At 40.2% G+C, this 24,775-nt stretch overlaps 1 protein-coding gene across 9 annotated transcripts in view; it reads left to right on the forward strand.

Moving 5' to 3' along the window:
- Positions 1-24,775, forward strand: part of PTK2 (protein tyrosine kinase 2) — a 384,113-nt gene that overhangs the window by 117,561 nt on the left and 241,777 nt on the right. For all 9 annotated transcript variants that reach the window (XM_084620432.1, XM_084620429.1, XM_084620430.1 and 6 more), the window contains one exon: positions 18,100-18,326. In XM_084620432.1, coding sequence (XP_084476558.1) covers positions 18,132-18,326 — 195 coding nt within the window. In that variant the 5' untranslated portion in view covers positions 18,100-18,131. The remainder of the gene's footprint in view (positions 1-18,099; positions 18,327-24,775) is intronic.

A 24,775-nucleotide genomic window follows, 5' to 3' on the forward strand; every position in this document is an offset into this window, starting at 1 on the left:
CCGTCGTCATGACATGGAAGGAGAATTAGTTTTTATTTCTGTAGAGAGAATTAAATAGAAAAAATAGCAGGCTTAATGTGGCAGCTTTATCTTCTTGAAAACGTGTGTGTGTGTAAGTTGCAAACTCTTCGGGGCAGAGACCATAGTTTATTTGTGAGTATATAATAGTGTATAGCACAATGCAGCTCCAATCAGGGCTGGTGCTGGTAGGGATCATCCTGACACAAATAGATGATGCTATAAGTGAGCATGTGTATCTGTCTGTCTAGGTATAATATCATCGCCCTGTTTATACTTGTTGAAGTGATCCTGACAGCATTCCTATGAGATAGGGAAGTATTATCCTCATTTTATGCTAGGAAACTGAGATCATGTGATCTACCCAAAGTCACATGAAGTCTGTCACAGAGTTGGGTATTGTACCCAGGTATTGTGAGTTCTAGTCCAGTATCTCTAACCACAAGACCAATCCTTGGCCTCTTAATAAATGTTTCTGATATTGGGTTGCTTTTCTGGAGGTTTGCACTAAAACCATAAACTGGTTTTAAAATTTAAATTGAAAAACTGGTTAGTTAACAAATTGGTTAAAAGTTTTTGTCTTTTCTTAAGGGTTAGTTTTATGGTTTATTCATTCAGTCAGAAGTCTGAGGTTATCTTGATTTATTTTGTTATATTTTTTGGCTCAGAAGTCTTAACTCTTTCCTATCACAGTCATTCGTCCCCTCTTTCTTCTCACTGTGCAGAAATCAGTTAAATTTTTAACTGACTATATTACAGCTTGTTTTATGAAACCATATTAAATACAGGCAAGACCAAATATGAAATAGTTTGAGTAAAATACATTGACTGCTATGAGAGATTCATGTTTCCTTTTAATTCCCTTTTTCTTTCTTCTCCCCTCTCCCACAACCACACATATGAGGCACATATTTCAAAGTAATGTCCTTATGAGTCAGTTCAGTGAAAGTTTTCCTAATTTAGATATGTATTTAGTATTTTTCACTGCTCTGCAAAATTAGGGTTGTAAAACCTCTAGAAGGTAAACAGAAACAAATACTTGACCCATTGCTGTTGCTGTCTTTCAAAGTGAAATTTGAAACTATTACTATATTAGGATTACAGTATTGCCTACAACGTGTTAAGTTCTTCTTAATATTTATTTGCTGCCAACGAATTCACAAATCTAAAATAAGTCCCAGGTGGGTGTAATAGAAAAGATAGGAGATGAGGGTTGAGGAAATAGTGATAGGAACAGGAATTGCATATACTAGCTATAAAATTATGTTCACACCATACACACAGAGAAGTTAAATAAAAACATAAAGTAGTCCCTGCTCGAAGCTGCAGTGTTACATTGTTTTATTTCTTAGAGTTCAGAATGATAACACACAAGAACCCAAAACCAGAGAGAGAGCGAGAGCAGACTTCTCCCTAAAACTGAGGCACAATTCAATTCACTTTACTCTAGGGTGACTTTCTCCATACTGACTCTGATTGCATAGTTCTACACAGCACCTCTTAACCTGGAAGCAGGATCCAGAACCATCTCCTCTGTGCATACACACTCTTAAAGCAATAGTTTGCAATTCCAGCACATTCCTCAATACGACAAAATAATTTGCATGTTTGAAATGAAAAGAAAATTTGTTTTGTTTTTTTAAATATTTATAAATCAGGTGTATGTGTTTGTGGGAGAATCAGGCAGACCGAGGATGGAGGCTGGCATTGTTGGAGCCAAGAGGTCAGTGAGTTAGTGTACAATAGCAATGTGCAGTCCCTACTCCAAAGTGGTTTTGTGAAAATAAAGAAATATGGATTATAACGGAAACCTGGTTGTGGTTTTAACTATAATCTAGCCACCATCCTATTTTCTGTATCTTTGATACATCCAAACTGTAGACATCAAAGCAGAAAATGCAAAATGTGTTATGTAGTGGAAGTGGGAAAATCTGTCTTTGTCAAACATACTTTCTTGTCATTATCTAATTCTTCTGGAAGAAATAGCTGGGGAGTCAGATCCATGAAAAATTATGCTGTTTGTTGAGTATGTGTCAGTATGGTTCACACTGCAGGTGCACATGTGCCTCAAGTGTGAGAGACTGAAGTATTTTGAATTGCCATGTCTGTCAGGGCCGCACAATATACTCTCTGCCTCCTTGAGCTCCCGTAGGAGGACGTAAAGGATGGGGGGGCACAACCATCCCTTGGTTTCTTCTTACCATCCGTGACTGCAAGATGGAACCTAGCAAGTCTCCAACCCCTCCATCCTTTAACTCCAGCTTAACTCTCCAGAACTCTCACCACTTGCTGTAGGAAAGTACACCAAATACACTTCACCCATCTGGACTAATTTCTTATTTTCAGACCATTGTACATACCTCCCCCAGTACAGGTTCTCATATACAGGGCAGCTCAACCAGTTTTGTCTCATGGTAGACTCTGAGTCTTTGGGCTTCAAGCCCAGCCCTTCCTGTGAAAGGATAATCCCACTAACAAATAGGCATAGCAAATGCTTCTTGTGCTCAAGCACGAGTCAGATGTCAGATAGATGCTCAGTATGCGAGTCATTCTCTTTGAGGACTCACAAGTCGTGGGACACTATTGAAGCTCCACTTACTGGAGTAGTCAATGAAACTCTGTTTGGATCTGCAGGAGTCAGATACCAGATTAAACAGTGTTCATGAATGCCCTTTCCAGTAGCCATGCAGTGATCAAGGCTAACATGGAGAGAATCTCAGCACCATAAAAGAGATCAAACACCAAAAACAACTTTGTCAGTAAGGACGCCAATACCATTGGCACCAATGTCAGAGCCAAGTCTACCAGTACTGAAGCCCAGCACCAAGTGAGGCCATTCCAAATGTAAGGACAAAGATTCTAGATGGATTTTAATGTTTTTCTGTAGAAACTGTATAAAGAAATGACTAAGCCCCACACCAAATCCAGGGCTAGTGACAAGGAGCTGACCTATTATGGCATTGACAAAACCTACATTGGGACCAACCCCATTGCAACTGATGATTGTGCAGCCAAAAACTCCAGCAAAGTCCTTCACAGTACCAATATATATATATTCTTGGAGATTTCCAGTCCTATATTGTAAGCAACCTTGGTACCAAGACTACCTCCAGCACCAGTGTGGACCCCTGTACCGAAAGCACCATATGTTACGGTACCTCCTTTAAATGACATCTGTTCCTCATCTCCCTCACCAGGATATGACTTCTCAACTCCCTCAAGCATGGAACCCTCTCTCTGACTGTGGACTGAACATGCACTTCTCCTTATAGGATCTTGACTCGCCAACAGAAGGAGTGGCTTTGACTGGCCATCATCAGACAAGTTAGCCATATCCTAATGGAATATTTACCATGGTCGTCCTTCAAGGAGCAGACCCCTTCCATTCTAGAAAAAGGATATCAGACTACCCAGTGGCATCGTTGAGCAGGCCACTGACATTGGGCCAAGAGGAATGTCAGGAACTATGGCAGGATATGGGCCCAGAGGAGCAAAACATTTCTACTTTGCCTCCTAAAGACTTTTTGTCATTGTCACCAGGCAAAGTGGTAGACCGAGTACCAGGACTGGAGGATTTTAATAAATTTCAAGATCTGATTATAGATTCTAATGCCAGAAGGGACCATTGTGATCATCTAGTCGGACCACCCGTGTAGCACAGGCCATAGAAATTCCCCAAAAGAATTCCTAGAGCATATCTTTTAGAAAAACATTCAATCTCGATTTAAAAATTGTCAGTGATGGAGAATCCACCATAACCATTGCTTAAGTGTTTCAATGGTTAATTACTCTCACCATTAAAAAAATGTATGCCTTATTTCCCATCTGAATTTGTGTACTTTCAGCTTCAGCCATTGGATCATAATATCCCTTTCTCTGCTACATTGAAGAGCCCATTATTAAACAGTTGTTTCCCAAGTAGGTACTTATAGACTGTAATTAAGTCATCCCATAACCTTTTCTTTGTTAAGATACATAGATTGAGCTCTTTCAGAGTATCACTATCAGGCATGTTTTCTAATCCTTTAATCAGTGTCATGTCTATTCCCTGAACCGTCTCCAGTTTATCAACATTTTTCTGGAATTGTGGACACATGAATTTGACACAGAATTCCAACAGCAGTTGCTTCAGTGCCAAGTACAGAGGTAAAATAACAGCTCTACTCCTATTTGATATTCCCCTGGTTATGCATCCCAGGATTGCATTAGTACTTTTGGCCTAATCATCACACTGGGAGCAGGTGTTCAGCTGATTATCCTCCATGGCCCCCAAATCTCTTTCAGTCATTTCTTCCTAGAATAAAGCCCCTTATCCTGTAAGTATGGCCTAAACTTTGTTTATGATAATAGCAGACATTTTAGAGGTAGAGAAATCAGTTAGCCAAGGAAAAATCTCATAAATTGTTCAATATACTGATGATTTTGGGTCCAGGCAGAATTGCGCTTCCAATAAAGGCTGGTCCCAGTGGGAGACACCCTCTCATTGTTTGTTTGTTCAGATAAGCCTCCTTGTGAACTATGAGAAGTCCTCTCTCTTCCCGTCTCAGATGATAGAGTTGATAGGGGGTAGGATTGCCTCTCAGTGAGCAAAAGCCTACCTCCCAGAGGGCAGGTTGCAATCTCTCCAAATATACACTACCTAAAGTCAGGTCCCACAATGGTGTGTACTTGTTTAGGCCTTTTATGTCACGTGTTGGCATGTCAGTATGTGACACTGTTTAAGAGACTTTGCCTTTGGCTGAGGTCTGTGTACTTCCCATCCAAACATCAGAGTCTCATTTTCAGTCCTCCAGGAGCTGTGGCTAGACCCTAAGGATGCACGAAAAGGGGTTTCCTTGGTTGTCCCCTGTGACCATGACAGTCATCACAGACACATCAGGAACAGGTTGGTGAGCCCGTCTAAACCATCTGCAGATGCAGAAGACCTGGCCCCAGGACCACTTGAATTTCCATGCAAACACCCTGGAGCTCAGAACCATAAGACTGGCCTGTATAGTATTCCTGCCCATCCTATAGAACTCTACAGTGCAGATTTAGACAGATAATACATCTGCAAAGCACTATATAAATAAGCAGGAAGGAGTTTGGTCATCATCCCTCTACCAGGAAGCTATCAAGCTATGGGCTTCATATTATCTATACAAATAATCCCACTGGCTCAGCATCTTCCTGGAATGCAGACTTCTTGAGCAGACATGCCGTAACCAACCATCTGGGCCCACTGCAGAAATCCATCATAGAGCCAGTATTTGATCAGTGGGAGATTCCCACAATAGACCTTTTTTCTACCAAAGACAACAGCAAATGCCCCAACTTCTGCTTCAGAGAAGGAATGAGTGTAGGCTCATTGTCAGATGCCTTCCTGCTACAATGGACTAACGGCTTCCTATATGCTTTTCCACCAATCTCCAGGTTGATATCCAAGGTTAGACAGGATAAGGCCAGAATGATCCTTATAGTTTCTTATTGGCCGCTGATCTTTGTCAAACATTGTGCCCTTGACCTAACAGCTAGATGAGATACCAAGTTTGGGAGAGCAGTGCAGCAGTTGTTGTTTGAATAAAACAGTTGAAGCACCTTATTCCTATCATTCAGGGAGGATACTGCTTGACAGTACCTTACTGTGGGATCCATGCTGACGCATACTCAGAGAAGAAAGAATGGTTGCTAACTGTGGTTCTTCAAGATATAGTGGTCAGTGCGGAAACCATGATATTCTCTCCATCCCTATATTTTGGAGTCCTCAGCAACATGGGCTTTGATTCAAAGCCTTTGAATCGTTAGGGAACTGACAGACAGTCACACTGTCCAATCCTTTATGCCCTCATATGGGAGCCCGTGGACACACAGGATACATGTGTGGCCCCAACAGACATGGCTATTCAAAAGACTCCAGTCTCACACACGAGGTACATGTGCATCTACAGTAGGACCTGTACTGACAACATTTTGAAGAACCACATTTTTGTAAGGTAAGTAATTGTTCTTTCTCAACTCTGCCACTGTGTGATGTTGGGCTAGCCACCGCTCTGTGCCTGGTTTCCTCAGCTATAGAATAGGGTTAATTATATTTACCCATTTTTGAAAAGCAATTTGAGCTCTTTGGTTGAAAAGAGCTATATGAGTGCTAAATATTAAAATGATTAATCATTTGTCTAACATTATTATTTATTTCCATTAATGCCCTGTGTGTGCTACATACTGTACAAACATATAAGAAGGCACAGTCCCTGTCCTGAAGAGCGTACAGTCTTAACAAAGAAATGCATTAGAAATTTGTATTTTGATTTCCTTTGACTTGTGCTAACTAAGGGGTTGATAGCAATGGACTAAGGGCCCCCTATTGTATTCTGTGTCTGCAAATGTCAAACGGATTGACCTGACAGCCATTAGGACCTTGCTCTTGTTAATAACCTGAGCCTCGGAAGTGCCTTTTAAACATGTTGCCCAAAGGGAGCTAAGAGTTAAACATGCTGTTCTGTTTTTCACTTGGAAATGGTACGCCCAATTTTCAGTGTCTGGGCCGCCATTGAAGTATCATAGAATCTGGATATAGAAAGACCTGTTGATCACCCTTTTCATTAAAAAAAAAAAAAAGAAAAAAGAATGTGTGTTGTTAATTTGAATACTTCAAGGAAACCCGAGTTTTTTCAGTATGAGCTGTTAGATGCACAAGGAAGGAATGATTACCAATACAATAGTATTCTATGTATGGTGGTATGTGACACTATTGCTATAGTAAAAAAAAGTAAATTTTTTTTACACTAGAAATTCCTGCTCTTTGGAGAACTAGTAACTCAGCAATGTTAGTTTGCATCAGGCTTAAAACCTAGTGTAATTTAGTTTAGCCAGGTTTTATTAGGAGATCTGGAAAAATAATTTTGTTTTAATAGCTTTCTTTTTTTTTGCTTGAACTAAAATAGAATCAACTCTGAAAACATAACAGGTTATTAGTTTATAATAGGCTGTTTTCATTCTACATGAATAATAGCTGCTATTGTGTATTTTTAGGACAGACTACTCAGTGTTTATATTGCATGCGTACATGTTTATAAAATTCTCAGGAGACCACTGATTTCTATGAAAAATTGACTAAGGTTAATAACATAAATCATAGACAAAAACTGTGTGTTAAGAGTTAAAGTTGAGCGCGAACATCAGTAATATAGAATAAAACACATAACAGGGTTGGTATAATTATCTCAGAACCAAGCCTTATAAATCTAGTAAAGTCAGAGTTGATGTTAAATGTAAAAGAGATCCAAACATGTTAAGAAATGGAAATGCATCATTATGGTACCTGGTTTCTTTTTTCTACAGATTCCTCTAGGGAATGTACTTGCTCTTGTCTCTGTGAAGATGATTTGGATTACCTGCCACCATTTTGCACTAATTTACTCTTTATATTTTGAGTGTTTATGGTACTTTCAGAGCACAGTTCTTCAATTTGTTCCACATAGTGCTGCTTAGACGACTGTCCTGAGCTGCTTAGGGAATTTATAGAACAAGGCCAATACGTGTTGTAAAGAAAACTGACTTCAGGTTCAGATGGTTTAGATTGTCAGCTTATTTTGTCACCTTCGTGGTTGGGGATGTTGCTAGGATATGATGTGACTTGAAAGCATATAATACATTTATGTGTAACTAGATTCTGTAGAAAATTTAAACCTCTGCTGCTTATTTCCTTGTGATTTATTTAAGAAATGTATATTCTCACTATTCTCAATGTCTTGTGCATTCTGTAAAAGTGGACAACAAGAGATGCAAAAATGAGATTATTATTTGTATTTTATTACAGTGATGTCTGGGCACCTCAGTGAAGGTTCAGGGCCTCACAGTGCCAGCTGCTGTGCAGACAGATAAAGACAGTCCCCGGCGCAGAGAATTTACAGTCTAGGTGTCCAACGGGATGTGACAGCCAGACAAAATACACAGGATGGGAGTGGGTTGGAGGATGAAATAACAAATAGTACAGAGTTTAGAAGGAAAATGGAAGTTTAAGCTTGCCAGTAGCCTAACTAGTGCCAGACACACTGCTACTTCAACAGATACGATCAGATAAGTCATAATTAGATTAAAATAGGATTCATCTGACTGGGTTAAGAATTTTTTCTTTAAAAGAGAAATTTCGAGGGGACTATGGGCAAAGTTATTATATTTGCCTAAACTCCATGGAGATATGAAAGCAAACTAAGTAGTGAGAATTAACGATTCAGGTCCTTCCTTTTTTGCAGAGAAAAATGAAATCTGAGTCTAACTGGGTACCTTGTACTAATTAAAATTAATTGACATTGGTTTCCTTGTGTTCTCTGCTCAGTGGATTACTTAAATCATTGGTGCAACTCCGTAGTATGGTACTTAGAATGGAAATTGGTGCCAACTCCAGAGGGAGTTGCCGAGTAGTGTAGAGCAAGAAATCAGAGGACAGTAAAACTGGGTTAAACTAAATGTTTAAGAAATGTCAGTAGTTAGTCCTGTGGGATTATTCTGCCAGGGGAGGGTGACATTTTGAGAGTCAGGAGATATTTAACACTTCTTTACATAAAATTGTTAGTAAATATATTGACATGTTAATCCATAGTACAAAACCTTTTGGCCAGTTGTGTCAACACTATTTAAATATTCATTTCTCAAGATCTATTTTAGTCCCAAAAATACAATGTTCAATACGCATATTCAGTGAATAATCAATCGGTGACAGCTAATCCTTCAGTAACACTTAGCAAAGGTGGCATACTATCCATTGAAACAGCCTGGCTAAGCAACAAAAATATATAAATGAATGTGTCTGGTTTAATAAAGATTTAAATTAGTTTAGGGGTTGTACAAACTTATGAATAGATTTTTTGACACGATGGACTTGTTAAATTTAGGACAAATGCATGACTAACATGTTCATTGTGTAGTGATCATAGTGCTTCATAGCTGCCTACTCTGAATAGCTGTCTCGTAGTCCCCCAGAATATTAAATCACCCAAAGTATTCATACAAAGGAAATGCAGAAATCTTTATCATGAGGTTTTGGTAGGTAACTTGTACTGCTAAATCTCCGTTGATACTGTGACTAATTATTTGTAGTATCTGTAAAAGTCTGCTTCTTAAAATTTGCAAAATATTTAACTGAAAAAGTGAAGAGAGTGAATCATTTGTCTGAATCATTGTCAGGTAAAATGAATTTGAAGATACAATCTGTATGTAGGCAATAGTCTCTGAACACAATGGGCAGCTGAATTCTGACTAACTGTGCTATTCTTTAATTCATTTAAAAATGCCATGCAGTGAATCATTCAGTGAGTCATTCAGGTGAAGTTTAAATTAATACTTTAAAGAAATTATAAAATGCAAGCAAACTCTTTTTTGGTGTGGTGCTGTTGGGAAAGCTATGCATTTCTGGATAGACATATGAATGAAAGGTGCTATTATACCTTGCTGTGGTACAGATATCTCTGTTTTTTAAGACCATTGGCTACTAGCATTGGCTGCAGAAAAAATATGGTAGATTACTTTTTTTCAAAAGCCCACTTAAGAATAATGGGGACATGAGTTTTCAAGTACATAAAAGGCGGTTACAAGGAGAAGGGAAAAAAGTTGTTGTTCTTAACATCTGAGGATAGGACAAGAAGCAATGGGCTTAAATTGCAGCAAGGGCAGTTTAGGTTGGACATTAGGAAAAACTTCCCAGCTGTCAGGGTAGTTAAGCGCTGAAATAAATTGCCTTAGGGAGGTTGTGGAATCTCTGCTTAATCTGCTCTTAAAAATCTCCAATGACGTACTCTGGTCAGGAATGATCGAGATAATACTTAGTCCTGCCTTGAGTGCAGGGGACTGGACTAGAAGACCTCTCGAGGTCCCTTCCTGTCCTACGATCCTATGATTCTAAGTTGTCTGTTATCACAGACCGGGATGTGTTGAAGTAAAGTTACTGAACTCATGCTGATACACTGCTTATGGTAACTGCTCTAAGGGCAATAAGAGAGCATGAAGGAACAGTCATTTTTTTTCTCTGTCTTTCCCTGTCTTTATTCCTAACTTAAAAAAATAAATAAAAATAAATAAACCAGATCCTTTAGAAGTGCCTCATCCTCAAGTCTTGACCAAGGTATTGGGAAAACTTTTTATATTGCCTTGATGCTATCAGGTCTGCTTCTGTACTTTTTTCTGCTTACTGCTCATCTTTGTCCTATATTAAATATACATTCAAAATGAAACCCTTACCTTTTCACCAAGTATGTGAACTCTTACCTCTATGATTCACTCCCTTCTCTGTCCAGCCAGATGGCTCAAAACACCTTAAACCAAGCCCACAGTAGAGTCACACTCTGACCAAAACCAGCCACACCACCCTTCCACTCTTGCCTCAAGACCATCAATGCTCCCTGTCTCCCGCTCTCCCTCCCTCCCTCCCCCAAGTCCTAGACCATTAAATTCACCATTTGGAGCCCAGGCTTCAAAACAAAACTTCACTTCTTCCCTTCAGATGACCGGCTTGCAGGCTACGCAATAGCTAGACAACTTCCTGATAATCTGTCCGTGCCTCTGCCACGGTACCAAAAAGAGCTCTTCTAAGAGCTTCCTGAGTGACAAATCTTCCACAGTAGCAGCAGAGATGCTTAGAATTTAATGTCCATCAAGACCAAATTATATCCTAGTGTTTTTTCCTCTCGGGCAAATTTGAGGAAACTTGGCTGGGCAGTGTGGGGAAGTTTTCAAGTATGCATTGTCTTCCTCTGTTGTACTACCTACACGGGCAGCCTGAATCTTTCATTCCTCGGTACTTCATACCAGTACTAAAATGCACATAACACACCCCAACACAAGTGCAACTTGCTACTATTTATTTAATGCTATAAATGGCTGAGCTTACAGGGACGTTGTCCCTTGATGGATGCCAATCACTGAATCCTAGGGTTGCCAGGTATCTGGTTTTCAACTGGAAAGTCCGGTTGAAAAGGGGACCTGGCAGTGCCCAGTCACCGGAGTAACCATGATCAGCCTCCCTACCAAGAGGTGGGAAGAGCAGCAGCTGCTTGCAGAGAACTAGTTGGCTTCCAGACCTGGCTGCAGCCTCTATAGCAGAGAGGTAGGTACTTGCACTGCTGCCTAGGATTGCCAACTTTTTATTTGCAGAAAACCGAACACCCTTGCCCCACCCCTTCCCCGAGGCCCCGCCCCCACTCATTCCATCCCCCCTCCCTCTGTCACTCACTGTCCCCCACCCTCGCTCACTCGCTCATTTTCACTGGGCTGGGAGTGCAGGAGGGGGTGAGGGCTCTGGGGTGGGGCTGGGGATGAGGGGTTTGGGGTCCAGGAGGGGGTTCAGGGCTGGGGCAGAGGGTTGGAGTGTGGGAAGGAGTTCAGGGTGCGGGCTGCGGGTGGTGCTTACCTCAGGCGGTTCCCAGATATGGCCGGCATATGTCTCTGGTTTCTAGGCACAGGGGCAGCCAGGTGGCTCCCCCGCCTACAGGCACCACCCCTGCAGCTCCCACTGGCCGGTGCTCGGGGTGGGGCAACACGCAGATTCCCCGTGGCCATCCCTGCGCGTAGGAGCCAAGGGGATAGCCACTTCTGATAGCCACACAGAGTCTGCCTTAGCCCCACTGCAGGTGGCCAACTGAACTTTTAACAGCTTGGTCAACGGTGCTGACCAGAACTGCCAGGGTCCCTTTTGGTATCTAATAACACATAGAGAACATAACAACACATAGAAAAGAGTGGGGATGGGCCTTTAACCAAATTAGAGTTAAAGTTTTTTTTAATATTAGTGACTGTGGTACTTCTCATAATCTGTTTAGCCCTCACTTAAATCAGTTTAGTTTAATTTAGTAATTTACTAGTACATGCTAAACAAGGGTTAAATGGGTTTAAGTGCATGTACATTAGGGATGATCTGTTTAACTACACAGACTTCAAATTAATTTAGTTAAGATTGTACAACTTTTCTTATATAGACAAGCCCGAAGTATTAGAATACAATTGCAAATAGATGCACATTGGTAAATGTCAGTATGTATTTGTATAATACCACACTGAATCTGCTCATTAGGTTTGCTTCATTGGAGTGTGCAATCAGTTTTCTCTTTAAAAAAAAAACAAAGTCTCCAAGAAGATATGTGGGGAAAATCTACCTATAGAACAGGTGGGACATTTAATGAACGCTCCTAAGGCTAGGGGGTTTTTTTACATAATTTTTCTGTGGAGAATTTTGTTGTAGAAAGTAATCAAGTATGAGAAAAAAGTTTTCCAAAAGGCAAAGAACAAATATTTCTTTTAAACCTCTCATGATGAGCTAAAAGAAAAGGAGTACTTGTGGCACCTTAGAGACTAACAAATTTATCTGAGCTACAGCTCACTTCATCGGATGCATGTCTCATGAATCAGCACTATCTTGCTCAATCACACCAGCTTCCTGGGACGGGGGAGTGAGCGATGGGGGTGGGGCAGAACGAGCGAACAGGGGGTGTGGCCTCAGGGGAAGATGTGGGCCAGGGGCAGGGCCCCTGGGGAAGAGGTGGGGCAGGGTGTCTGGTTTTCAGCAATTAGAAAGGTGGCAGCCCTACTGAATCCTACTGGGGCCCTCAGTGGCTCCCAGATCTCCATCCAGGATTTGTATTTTCCAGGCAAGACATTTTCCAGACAAATAACATTCATAGTGGAAGCAGTTTAAAACATATACTATTCGTGGGTCTAGCAATAGAAATCCACAGATAGCATTATACTCCCAGCCAATGAGGCAAGGAGGTAAAAGGAATAGGCAAGCAAAACCAGAATAAAAGCAGCAGCCTCTCCACTTTCTGGTCTGTCTGTAAAATTCTTTGCATAATGTAGCATAACAAAAAATATAGGATACCTGCCACATTCTTGAGAGGATGAGGGAAAAGAAGAAGAATAACAAAAGCAGTTATGAGAAGGTAATTACTTGTTTTCAGCTGGTTACTTTTTCTCCCATCCTACGTCTTGAATTTCTGACAGGAAAGTGGATGTAGCAAGATTTGTGATTGAAGAAAGAGGGACACTGTGACAAAAGCAATTGTACATTTACTTCCCCAATGGTAGATGAATGCATGGTTAGTGACTGTCAATAGAGAAGCAATTCATAGTACCTCTGTGTAACACTGCTCGTTAAATGGTCATTAAAACTGTTCAGGAACCTTCTTAGCTTGGGCCCAAATCTGGCAAAGGAGAACTTGCATTCAAATAGATGGGTGCTGGAAGGAGTCGTCTGTGGGTGAAATCATATGCGGACTGTTCAGAGTTTTGGTTTTCTAGCCTAGAATACTATTATTAAATATGTCTCTAAATTCCAATTAAGATTTCACACTCATCTTCAGGGCTTAGACACACAACTTCATATATTTGGGCTAAACTATTGTAGGGTTTAATGCTGCATATGAAAAAATTGGAGAGCTTTTGTTTTTCATGAAATTACACGTTTTCTTTCGGATACAGGTGACACATAACACAATTTTTTGATCACTTAGAGGAACCAAGATCTTTACTCAGGATGGGAAATTTAGGGTATGACTAAAACTGTATGTAACAAGCAACCTGATACATTTTCATGTCAGTACTCCTAAGGGGAAGCAGTGCAAAAGGAAGCTTGATAAAGTTGAGTGAAACAACTTTACATTATCTGTCTGAAGTGAAACTACTGTGTTTTTTAGGATGTACTACATTATTTCTGGTCAATATTTCATTTTTTTTCTCATTTTGAATATAACATCTTAGACTGTGTTGCTGGTACAGCAGCAACACATTTCTACAAGACCTTCATTTGTCTCTCTTGCATTAGCTACACAGATAATCTAAAGTTTAGTTTCCTCTCAGTAACTTAAAAAATTGTCATCTAAAAGTAACTCAGAGGGCTTTGTAAAAGACTTTGAACATGGCAACATAAATAAATGAAGTCTGAATCTTGATTGTAGCTGTGAAGAGGCAGGTAATTAGATTTTTAAGGGAGAAATGAATTTCATAGTTTTGAAGTGAAATGGCTGTCATTTATCTGAAATTTGACCTAGCAGGGGTATAAACTCATATATCTGAACATCTTCAAGCGTGAGGTGGGAATGAGAGGATAGAAATAATTTTTATTATAATCTATATAGATCTTTGTGAGACATTCAAGCGTTAATATGCAGTTGCAGTGTGAAGAATGACAAAAAGGTGGTTCAAATAGTATTTGAACGTACAAACAGGACATTCTGGGCCATCTGCCCTTCTTTGTACAACAGATATTAAACCAAAATAGTCCCAGTTTCATGCATCTTCTGATTATTATCGAATTGACTCAAATTCATCAATATGGTTATTGGAAAAGAAAAGATTTCTCTGAAAGAAAGCCCATTAAATGACCACTGTACCTACTCTATTTGTATTAATCATTTTTAAATCAATTGAAATGATTGATTTAATAATTTTTAAAATTGTCTTAACTCTGTGACCCATATTGCTGGGAAATCCTTAAATCAAAGCACTAAGTACTGATAGGTTTCAGAGTAACAGCCGTGTTAGTCTGTATTCGCAAAAAGAAAAGGAGTACTTGTGGCACCTTAGAGACTAACCAATTTATTTGAGCATGAGCTTTCTTGAGCTACAGCTCACTTCATCGGATGCTCATGCTCAAATAAATTGGTTAGTCTCTAAGGTGCCACAAGTACTCCTTTTCTTTTTAAGTACTCATAGTGAGTTACATAACACTGAGCTTTATTGATCATGTCTGCACTGTGTGATGATTATTCACAAACACCGACTCTGTCCATGACCCACTCCTCTGGGAATAAGCAGTTCACAAAAGCTAGGATGAAGTGCGTAAGAGGGAGATTGTGTTCTTGGTTGAGGCAGAAACAGTCTCTGGAAATGAGGTTCCAGAAGGGATTAGACTAATTCAGTCTTATCGCTTTTAGGGCATGCAGAAAGATGTCCTGTTGGAAAATATCCTCCAAATGTAACCAGGATGATGATGATTTGCTTTGTTGCTGTTTTTATTAATCCTATAAGCAGGGAAAGTAAGAGGAAAAGAAGAATCCAGATAGTCCACTAGGCACCTAAGTGTATCCTGATTTACCTGGGAAGGGCTTAGATGCTACATTCTGGGCACTCTGGAAAATATGAAGACAGCTATAATAGAATTTAGTCATCCTCTATTCCCCTCCATACCCATGTGACACCCACCCACCCACCCCCTCCTCCACCCTCCCAGCCATGCACACACTTTGAGCACTGTGGCAGAGTTGGATAAATCACCTGTCAATGACCTGCTGCATGATTTGATAAAAATCGGTGCCAACAGTCCAGGGACTCTGCTTCTTGAGGATCCATTCTTCTACTCTCTCTGCTCCGTTCTAGCATGTTGGTAGGATATTGAGAAATATTAGTGTTGCTGTCTAAAAAGCTAGGAATTTGTAGAATAGGACTTTTACCTAAAACATTGCAGACATTGGACAAGAGGACAGGGTAGCTAGACACACAACTTCAAATCCAAACGAGAGTGACTAGCATAGTTGTAAAAAGAAAAGGAGTACTTGTGGCACCTTAGAGACTAACCAATTTATTTGAGCATGAGCTTTCGTGAGCTACAGCTCACTTCATCGGATGCAGTGAAGTGAGCTGTAGCTCACGAAAGCTCATGCTCAAATAAATTGGTTAGTCTCTAAGGTGCCACAAGTACTCCTTTTCTTTTTGCGAATACAGACTAACACGGCTGTTACTCTGAAACCTAGCATAGTTGTAGCCGCATCAGCCTTGATATTGTCCCATTCTAAAATATGGATACATTCGTTAATAAAATACTTTGTAAATATGTCTCCATATGTGCTTCAGATAATTTCTCATCCTTAGTAACTTAGTAGTTTTTCTATTGAATACAAAGAGGGCTGAATTCGCACTGTAAAGCAAAGATCTGTCAGGGGAGTGCAAAAACCAAGGCTGTTTTGAGTTTCTATGAGTACAAATAAGTATATAACACTGGTAATCTTATCTTTCTTTATAACTTAAAATAGCCAAACAAATGTTTTATAAACATTTTAACTGTTTTTTGTTGCATCCAACAGCACACTACCAGACTTTACCTTAGAGCAAAGTCTTACAGCCACATTATAAGCTCTTGAAAATAGGGGGCTGGTTTAATGGAAATGTTAATAGACCCATAATAAGAAATGTAACATGTGTTGCTATAATTTAAAACCTATCAGAATTGTTGCCCTTCTGGGACCTAATAAAAGAGGAACTTTTAGGTTTTTAAACAAAATTACAGTGAATCATAAAATGATTGAATTGTTATTAAAAAACTGCTCTTCTTATTTTTGGAATACTTTCTGTCAGTCTTGGTTAACTCTCCAAAACATAGCCTTATATTGTGCTTATACTGAGCTTTCGATATTCCATGTAGTTGAAAGGCAAAGTTAATGGCAAGATTCAGATTCTCTTACATTTGGTAGCACCTGGCTGCTCAGTGTAAGTAAAGGTATCAGAATTTGGCTTTACATTACTTGACCAAGGTCTGTCAGCTAAGAATAGAACCCAGCTGTCCTTACTCTCCGTCCTTTTGGCCAGTAGACTTAAGAATATAGGTTTTCCTGAGATACCAGTTTAGCAGCGTCTTCTAGGGTATATTTTCTTTTGATTTTCATCCCTTCTTTTACTAGTGATCTTCCTCAAAACAAATATGTGCAATATAACCAGAAGACAAGCAAGTAAAATATCTTGCATATTTGCCCACAGTTCAGTCACTTGTCCTTCAGAAGAGTGTTCTGAAATGCTTTCAAAGCTCTCATGAATTTCCCTAAATCCCATCCTTGTATGAAACAGTAGTGGCTATGGTGCCCATCATTATTTCGCATTCTCTGGGACTGAAAACTCATCAGCATTTAATGATGAGGTACAGAGTATTTGGAGGGCTGTATCCTCAGATTTCTTTGCAGTCTTCAGGAGACACAGTTCAACAAGCTATGTTCATGTGGGGTTGGATAAACAGGAAGAAGTGGTTGGAATTGTAGCAGCTTTCTTGATGGAGGGCATATGTCTACCATTTGTTCCTCCAGCTGGTTTTCAAGCTGGAAATCACGTCTGAGCCGCATCTGCTCATGGTTGACTCATTAGCAGCAGCGACCTTTTTCCTTTTCAGAAGCAGACCTTGCCACAACGATCCGCGCCTTCCACCACCGGGCAGAGTTATTCTCACGTGCTGTATGTGGGCCTGTGCTTAAAGACCCCTTGGAAACTTCAGCTGTTACAAAGTGCACTTCCATGCCTCTTACCATGCAGTGTTTCATGTAGCGGGCACATTATACCTTTTCTCCGTAGTCAGTAGTGACTTCCTTTGGTTTCTGGATGAAGAACATGGTGTTGGGTTTGACTTATACAGTTCTAAATGGTTTGGGTCCTGACTATCTCATTTTTTCCTCATGCAATAATGTAACACTCACAGTTAGCACATAGTTTTGATCTGATAGAGCCTTAGTCTAAACAGGAGGGCCTGGTGACTGGACACTTCCGGTACAAAGCATTCAGTTGTGGGACATATCCAAATTGTTGACCTTCACAGAGTGGTGCAAGGCTTATATAGAGGGCACTTCAGAATGTAGCCTTCCAGTTTTGACAGGCATTATAGCCCTCCCACAGGTCTACAATCACAGTAATACTAGAACATGAGCTAATTCTTTATAATTTAGATACAAAATGTCTGGTCTCACAGAGCTCTTTAAGAGGGTTGGGATATGAGGTATGAGAGAGAGAGATGAGGAAGTTGAGGGGAAATGATCTTGTTAATGGCAGAAGGAAAAGCTTTTGTGGATATTGAATGGTTTGAAGGAAGATAATTTTGTTTAGGGACGAGTCAGAGAGTTTTCTTGAATATTAATCCGCTTGGATTTTTGTAAACATGTTTTAGAAAATATGTATAATGGTTTCAGCTTTGGGTAGCAGCAAATTAAAATAAATAACTAATCCTTGAAGAGTCCGAGTTAAAGATCTGAAAAACATCCCCTTTCTTTAGGATTTGCCATAAAGATTTTTACGTATATATTAATCAGTGTCAGGCTGAGGTGCAACCAAAATAATTTATTTTCTCTTTTTCCCCTTTCCCAGAATATGACAGATACCTAGCATCTAGCAAAACGATGGCAGCAGCTTACCTTGATCCAAACTTGAATCATACACCAAGTTCAAGTGCAAAGACACACCTCAGTACTGGGGTGGAGCGTTCCCCAGGGGCCATGGAACGAGTCTTAAAGGTCTTCCATTACTTTGAAAGTAGCAGTGAGCCAACAACGTGGGCCAGTATTATCCGGCACGGAGATGCTACTGATGTCCGGGTAAGTCTGTTTCCAGAATTCTTATTCTCTAAAGGCTTGTGTATGTTAATATTAAGAAAGTGTGGCACAGGCAACTCTAAAGGCTAAGGAACACAGATGTTCTGCAGTTTATTTTAAATCTTTATCTGACACATGCTGTGAATCATTTCAGGCAAAGCTTTAATTTCTAACAATTTTCTCAGAGAAAAGGCAGACGTGCAAATTGTACCTTAACTTGACAGGGCTGCTGACATTAATTTAGTTCTCATTTTCTCTGGCATAAAGACTTCAATATGGAAGAACAGCAGCTGAGCTTGATCACACCTGCTTAGATTATTTTACCAGTGCGTTTCCAAAAAGGCAAATGTGTGACTTAAGTGAGTAACAGAAAAAAGCTGTGAGAAGCAGAGCCTTAAATTATTTATTCTGGAGTGGATGGTAGAATAGTACGAGCAGGCCTATGAGGAAGGCACAAGTAGCAATCGGATATTAAGAGACCGTTATTTTAAGATTTCCTGGAAGAGGATTCTCTCTTTGAGGTCTCAGTGCTGTTTATTAAATTAAAGAAAGGAGCCAGAGAACATCTGAAAATGCAAGGATCAATTTCTTTACTTGCTTGATGTCTTTGTTTTCTCCAAAATTCAGATTTTTCTGCGTGCGCCCCCTCCCACCCCGCTTTTTTTTTTTTTTTTTTTTTTTAATAATCCCTCTTCAAGTGACCTATAATCAGGATCTGCTGAAGACAGGTAATGCGTAGAGCAGAAGACAAGGTTCAGAAGACCTGGGTTCTATTTGTAACTGCTACTGACATTTCTGTAAGAGAACACTCTTTTTAAAAAAAAACAATCAAAATGTAAAGAGTCTAGAATGCCCTCCCCTCTTCCCATTGTTTCTCTTAGCACTGCTGTGTATGGAAAGAATTAACAGCATTGTGAATCGAGAGTAAATTTTATGGCAGTAGTTGTAGACTTGCGAAATGCAGCGTTCCAGTGGAAGTTACCCAGAAAATTTCTGAATCTTGTCAATTTAATAAATTAGCACCTAGTGTTCAGAGGGATCTAGGGAAGCAGGCAAGTTATAGGAGCAGAAATCAGAGCCAGCCTTAGCATTTTTGCACGTGGAACAATTTTTTGAGCCCCTTCCCCGCTTTAAAATGTCACCAATTCCTGTCCATGATTATCTTCCCACTTAAGGGTCAACCTAAGTGTGAGTTTGGTTAGTGAAATTATTTGTTTAAACCCCAAAGTAGCTCATTTTATATAAAATGTGTGTGTGGTGGGGGCATAAGGGGAGGGGAAGGCAAGTGCTTCCTACTGCAGAAGTGGATACCAGCTGCTTATTCCTTTCGATACCAGCAGTCTGTTTACAATGCTTTAATTTTTCAAGGCTATTTTTGAATGGGGAGAGGGGCTAAAAACTGTTTTTCCCCCCAAAAGAAAGCTAACATTCTTGTGTACCTTTATCATTCCCCAAATCAAAAGTGCCTTTAGTTGTGGGATATGTAGGATCCCAAGCACTAACTTGAATATTAGTAAATTCAAGAGTAAGCCCATATTCAGAATTACATGTGGCCATTTAAAGTGTAACAATCAAAGTCTCAATTTTATAAAGGCTGAACAAATCAAAAAGTATGTTTTTAAAAAAAAAAAAAGAAAGAAAATTGTAATTGTATGCTTATGCTTACTTTAATTTTCAGGTTTTACATATGACCAGTTGTAACTGATTTCTTTGCACACTTGTTTCTGAGAACAGTATTCAAATATTTCCCCCTGTGTTTATCTTCTTTCTAGCTAAGACGGGAGAGTGTTTTTTGGACACAGGACAGGTTACTGAAACACTTCATTCTTGTAATGAACAATGAACATGAAATTTTGAATCTTTACAAAAATTGGGACAAACTTTCTTTAAGCGACAGTGTTTTTGGAAGGAGTGCATGATCTACGCTAATAATGTAGTGCCACCTTGTTGCCATGCCTTGACGTTTATTATAGAAGCAGTAAACAATTATTGGAGCACATGCTCGCATTCCATTAACATTACTGCTGTTATACCAAGCAGAATAACTTAAAATAAAAATAACGCCTTTAAGGCTTCTACAGCAGCTGTCTGGATTTTCCCACCTTGTTATGAAGGAGGTAGATCCCACAATAGGGCCCACATGGCTCAATTAGAAGTTCTTTTTTGTTTGCTTCAGAATGACTTCTTGAGCATATCCAAAGCTTCAAGGCTTTTTTAGATGGTTGTGCAATGTTTTTTTAAAAAAGTTTTCAAGTCTTTTAACCTGTCAGTCTATTTTATGGGATCTTAGCAGGGAACTTTCCAGTTTTCAAAGGAAGTCTGTGTGCTCTCCTGGAAACCCCAAATCCTTCTATTAGAGGTGTTTCTGCAGTTAAAGTGGTAGATGTTTGTGGCATGCACTAATGTCAAAGTGATGGCATTTCCTTTCCCACTTCCTGGTACGTCCGATTCCCTAATCATTTTGGACTACCTTTATTTTTAACCAAATCAGGTTTGCCTTTATCCATGGTAAGGATGCATTTGACACTGGACACAAATCAGACGTCAAGAATTATAACATTCAAAAACCAGTCAGAGAACATTCAGTCTCTCTGGTCACTTGATTACAGACCTAAAAGTCACAACATTACAACAAAAAAAACTTCAAAAACAGACTCCAACGAGAGACTGCTGAATTGGAATTAATTTTCAAACTGGACACCATTAAATTAGGCTTGAATAAAGACTGGGAGTGCATGTGTCATTACACAAAGTAAAACTATTTCCCTATATTTATTTTTCCCCCCTACTGTTCCTTACACGTTCTTGTCTACTGCTGGAAATGGCCCATCTTGATTATCACTACAAAAGGTTTTTGTTTTTTTTCCTCTCCTGCTGTTAATAGCTCACCTTAACTTGTTAAGTGTTACAGTGTGTATGGTAACACCCATTGTTTCAAGTTCTCTCTGTATATAAAATCATCCTACTGTATTTTCTACTGCATGCATCCGATGAAGTGGGCTGTAACCCACGAAAGCTTATGCTCAAATAAATTTGTTAGTTTCTAAGGTGCCACAAGTACTCCTGTTTTTTTTGACACTACTGCAGCCTCCTGTATTCCTGGCAGGAACTTGGGTTTTCTCTCAACCTTCTAATACTTTTTCATAAGGAATTGTTGCACGGATTTGTAAACCTCTTAGATTTTAATTCAGTCTTTACCCGCTCAGGAACAATCTCTTTGAACCGGTTAAGGTACGTCCTTATCATAATCTGATTTTGAAGATGGCTTTTCTACTAGCCATCACATCAGATAGAGATTCAGGCTCTCAGAGCTGATTCCCATACACCCATGCACTATTTTTCACAAGGATAAAATGTTCTTTCTCCTAAAACCAGTGGTGTGGTTAATAGTTTTTACTAGATATCCTTTTAATTTCAGTGAATCTATCTATTTAATTCCCCATTATCTTTCCTAGGCCTGATTACTTAATGGGACTGGCTGTGTTGCACAGGCCTGGTGTGAAATGAGCCATTAGTATTTATTTGGACAGAACCAAACCATGACACAGACGACTTCCAGTTATGTGTGCCCTTTAGAGAAAAATTAAATGCCAAGCTATTTCTGTTCAAAGACAGCCAGAGTGGGTCAAAGCTGAGTGCCCTAGCCCAGAATGACTAGGCTGAAGACCTACCACAAGACAACCTAACAAGCAAATGGAAATAATTGGCACTTACTTTATCAATTTATTATAATAATCAAAAGCCAATGTATATATGTGTATAAAAATGGTATCCATTTCCTATTCCTTTCACTCCATACTCGTTAATTCAATTGTCTTGTTAGACTGTTAGCTCTTCAGAGACTTTGTCTTCAGCATCTAGCATGATAAGGGCTCCTTCTGCAACAGAGGGGTAGCTGCTTTACAGGGTTGTCTCAGGAATGTGTCTGTTGCTGAAATTTTTAAGGCTGGTGCTTGGAGTTTCATTCACACTTCTACAATTCAGTCTCTTTCATTACTCCTTCCCTGTTCTCTCCCTGTGGCTTTCTAGTGCTTACTAGTATACAGTGGGCATCTCCAGGGCCAGTTAAGAAGGTTGTTCCGCAATACTCATGAGTGTGCTATCTGTCCTGCTGGGTATGTTTGAAGGCAGTTGAGAAATGTTATTCAGGAGGCTCCAGAATTCCACCCTGTAGGCGCATGCTCCTGGAACCGAAATAGTTTTAATTTTTCTGATTTATTAGTTAATTTTAACAGAGACATTTCCTGAATCATTTGGTTGCCAGTGGTGTTTTGGGGACTTTGAGATTATTGGCCTGCGGTTTGCTGTAAGCATTAAAGATTTTGTACAAAAGCCTTTTCCTGGTCCTTTGTTTTAGCGGACTGGGGTGAAGAGGAGGAAACCCAAGAAGAAGCATAGTATATGCAGGGAAGCCCTGTAGCAGCAGGGAGAAACCACGCTGGGTAAAAAGTGAGGTGGCAAAATTTACAGATGATACAAAATTACTAAAGATAGTTAGGACCCAGGCAGACTGTGAAGAGCTACAAAAGGATCACTCAAAACTGGGTGACTGGGCAACAAAATGACAGATGAAATTTAATGTTGATAAATGCAAAGTAATGCACATTGGAAAGTATAATCCCAACAATATATATAAAATGATGGGGTCTAAATTAGCTGTTACCACTCAAGAAAGAGATCTTGGAGTCATTGTGGATAGTTCTCTGAAAAAAACCACTCAATGTACAGCGGCAGTCAAAAAAGTGAACAGAATGCTGGGAATAATTAAGAAAGGGATAGATAATAGGACAGAAAATATCATGTTGCCTCTATATAAATCCATGGTACGCCCACATCTTCAATACTGCCTGCAGATGTGGTCTCCCCATCTCAAAAAAGATAGATTGGAATTGGGAAAGGTTCAGAAAAGGGCAATAAAAATGACTAGGAGTATGGAACGGCTTCCATATGAGAAGAGATTAATAAGACTGGGACTTTTCAGCTTGGAAAAGAGATGACTACGGTGGGCATATGATTGAAGTCTATAAAATCATGACTGGTGTAGAGAAAGTAGATAAGGAACTGTTGTTTACTGCTTCTCACAACACAAGAGCTAGGGGTCACCAAATGAAATTAATAGGCAGCAGGTTTAAAACAAACAAAAGGAAGTATTTCTTCACACAACGCACAGTCAACCTGTGGAGCTCCTTGCCAGAGGATGTTGTGGTGGCCAAGGCCATAACAGGGTTCAAAATAGAAATAGATAAATTCATGGAGGATAGGTCCATCAACGGCTATTAGCCAGTGTGGGAAGGAATGGTGTCCCTAGCCTCTGATTGCCAGAAGCTGGGAATGAGTGACAGGGGATGGATCACTTGTTGATTACCTGCTCTGTTCATTCCCTCTGGGGCACCTGGCACTGGCCACTGTCGGAAGATAGGATACTGGGCTAGATGGACCTTTGGTCTGACCCGTAGGGCCATTCTTATGTTCCCAGACTGTCAACAAGACTCTCACTTGCAAATGCTATTGCCACAAAGTCAAAGGCAGCAGCTGAATTTCTCCACTTCTTGACAGGAGTGATTGTGTCTCAACAGACAGCTGTGGGAATACCAGCTGCAGAATCAGGCACTATAGAGTATGCTGGACTGGTAAGACTCTCTCAGGCCCACTCCCTGCACTTGACTCAGGATTGCAGCAGTAGCCCTCTAGGTCGTTAAGATGTGTTTTTTGGGCTATGAGTGGCGAGACTGGTATTCCACCTCAGACCAGCACAGACCCAGTGCAGTTGGTCTCAAAGGGAGCCTTGGTAATATCACAGCCCCTGCCATATACCTGACCTGGAAGGTCAGTCTGCTATGTTTCTTCGTGGGGTCCACTCCTTATATGGGATGTATGATGGAACAGGATGGTGATGTTACTAGACCCTCCCCTTTAGTCAGAAGAGGGGAACATGCTCAAATTAGAAGAGAGCGAGTCCTATACTGATTTCTCCTCCCTTTCATCATCTCTCTGAATTAAAACTAATGAAATATTTGGAAACCAGAGGGGAAAGGCACTGCCCAAATGGTAGAGAAGTCCATCCCTTGGATCCTGAGGTGGTATCCCAGGGAGATTGAGAACTGTCGGATTCAACAAAGTCATATACTTGAGAGGTTATTTCCCCAGGAGTGTTCTTGAGCAAGTGTTCTTAAAGGTAATTGCTCTAGACCCAAAAGAGAGTTTCTTCTTCAAGTGCTTGCGCATATCAATTCCATTCTAGGTGGAGCTTCCCATCAAAGATTGCCATGGCGCAAGTCACCCTCGCCTAGATGGTCTCCCAGATGTTGGTCCTCACCGGGGTGGGATCGCTCCCAGTCACGGCAACAGTCTCCATCCTCCCGGTACTGCTTGTCGGGCAGGCACCAATCCTTGCCTCTCAGGTCGCCGACCAGGGTCAGTTGGCAGACTCGGACCTTGACAACTCCGCCCTG

This window comes from Lepidochelys olivacea, assembly GCF_965140295.1.
Source record: "Lepidochelys olivacea isolate rLepOli2 genome assembly, chromosome: 2".
NCBI classification, from domain to species: Eukaryota; Metazoa; Chordata; order Testudines; family Cheloniidae; genus Lepidochelys; species Lepidochelys olivacea.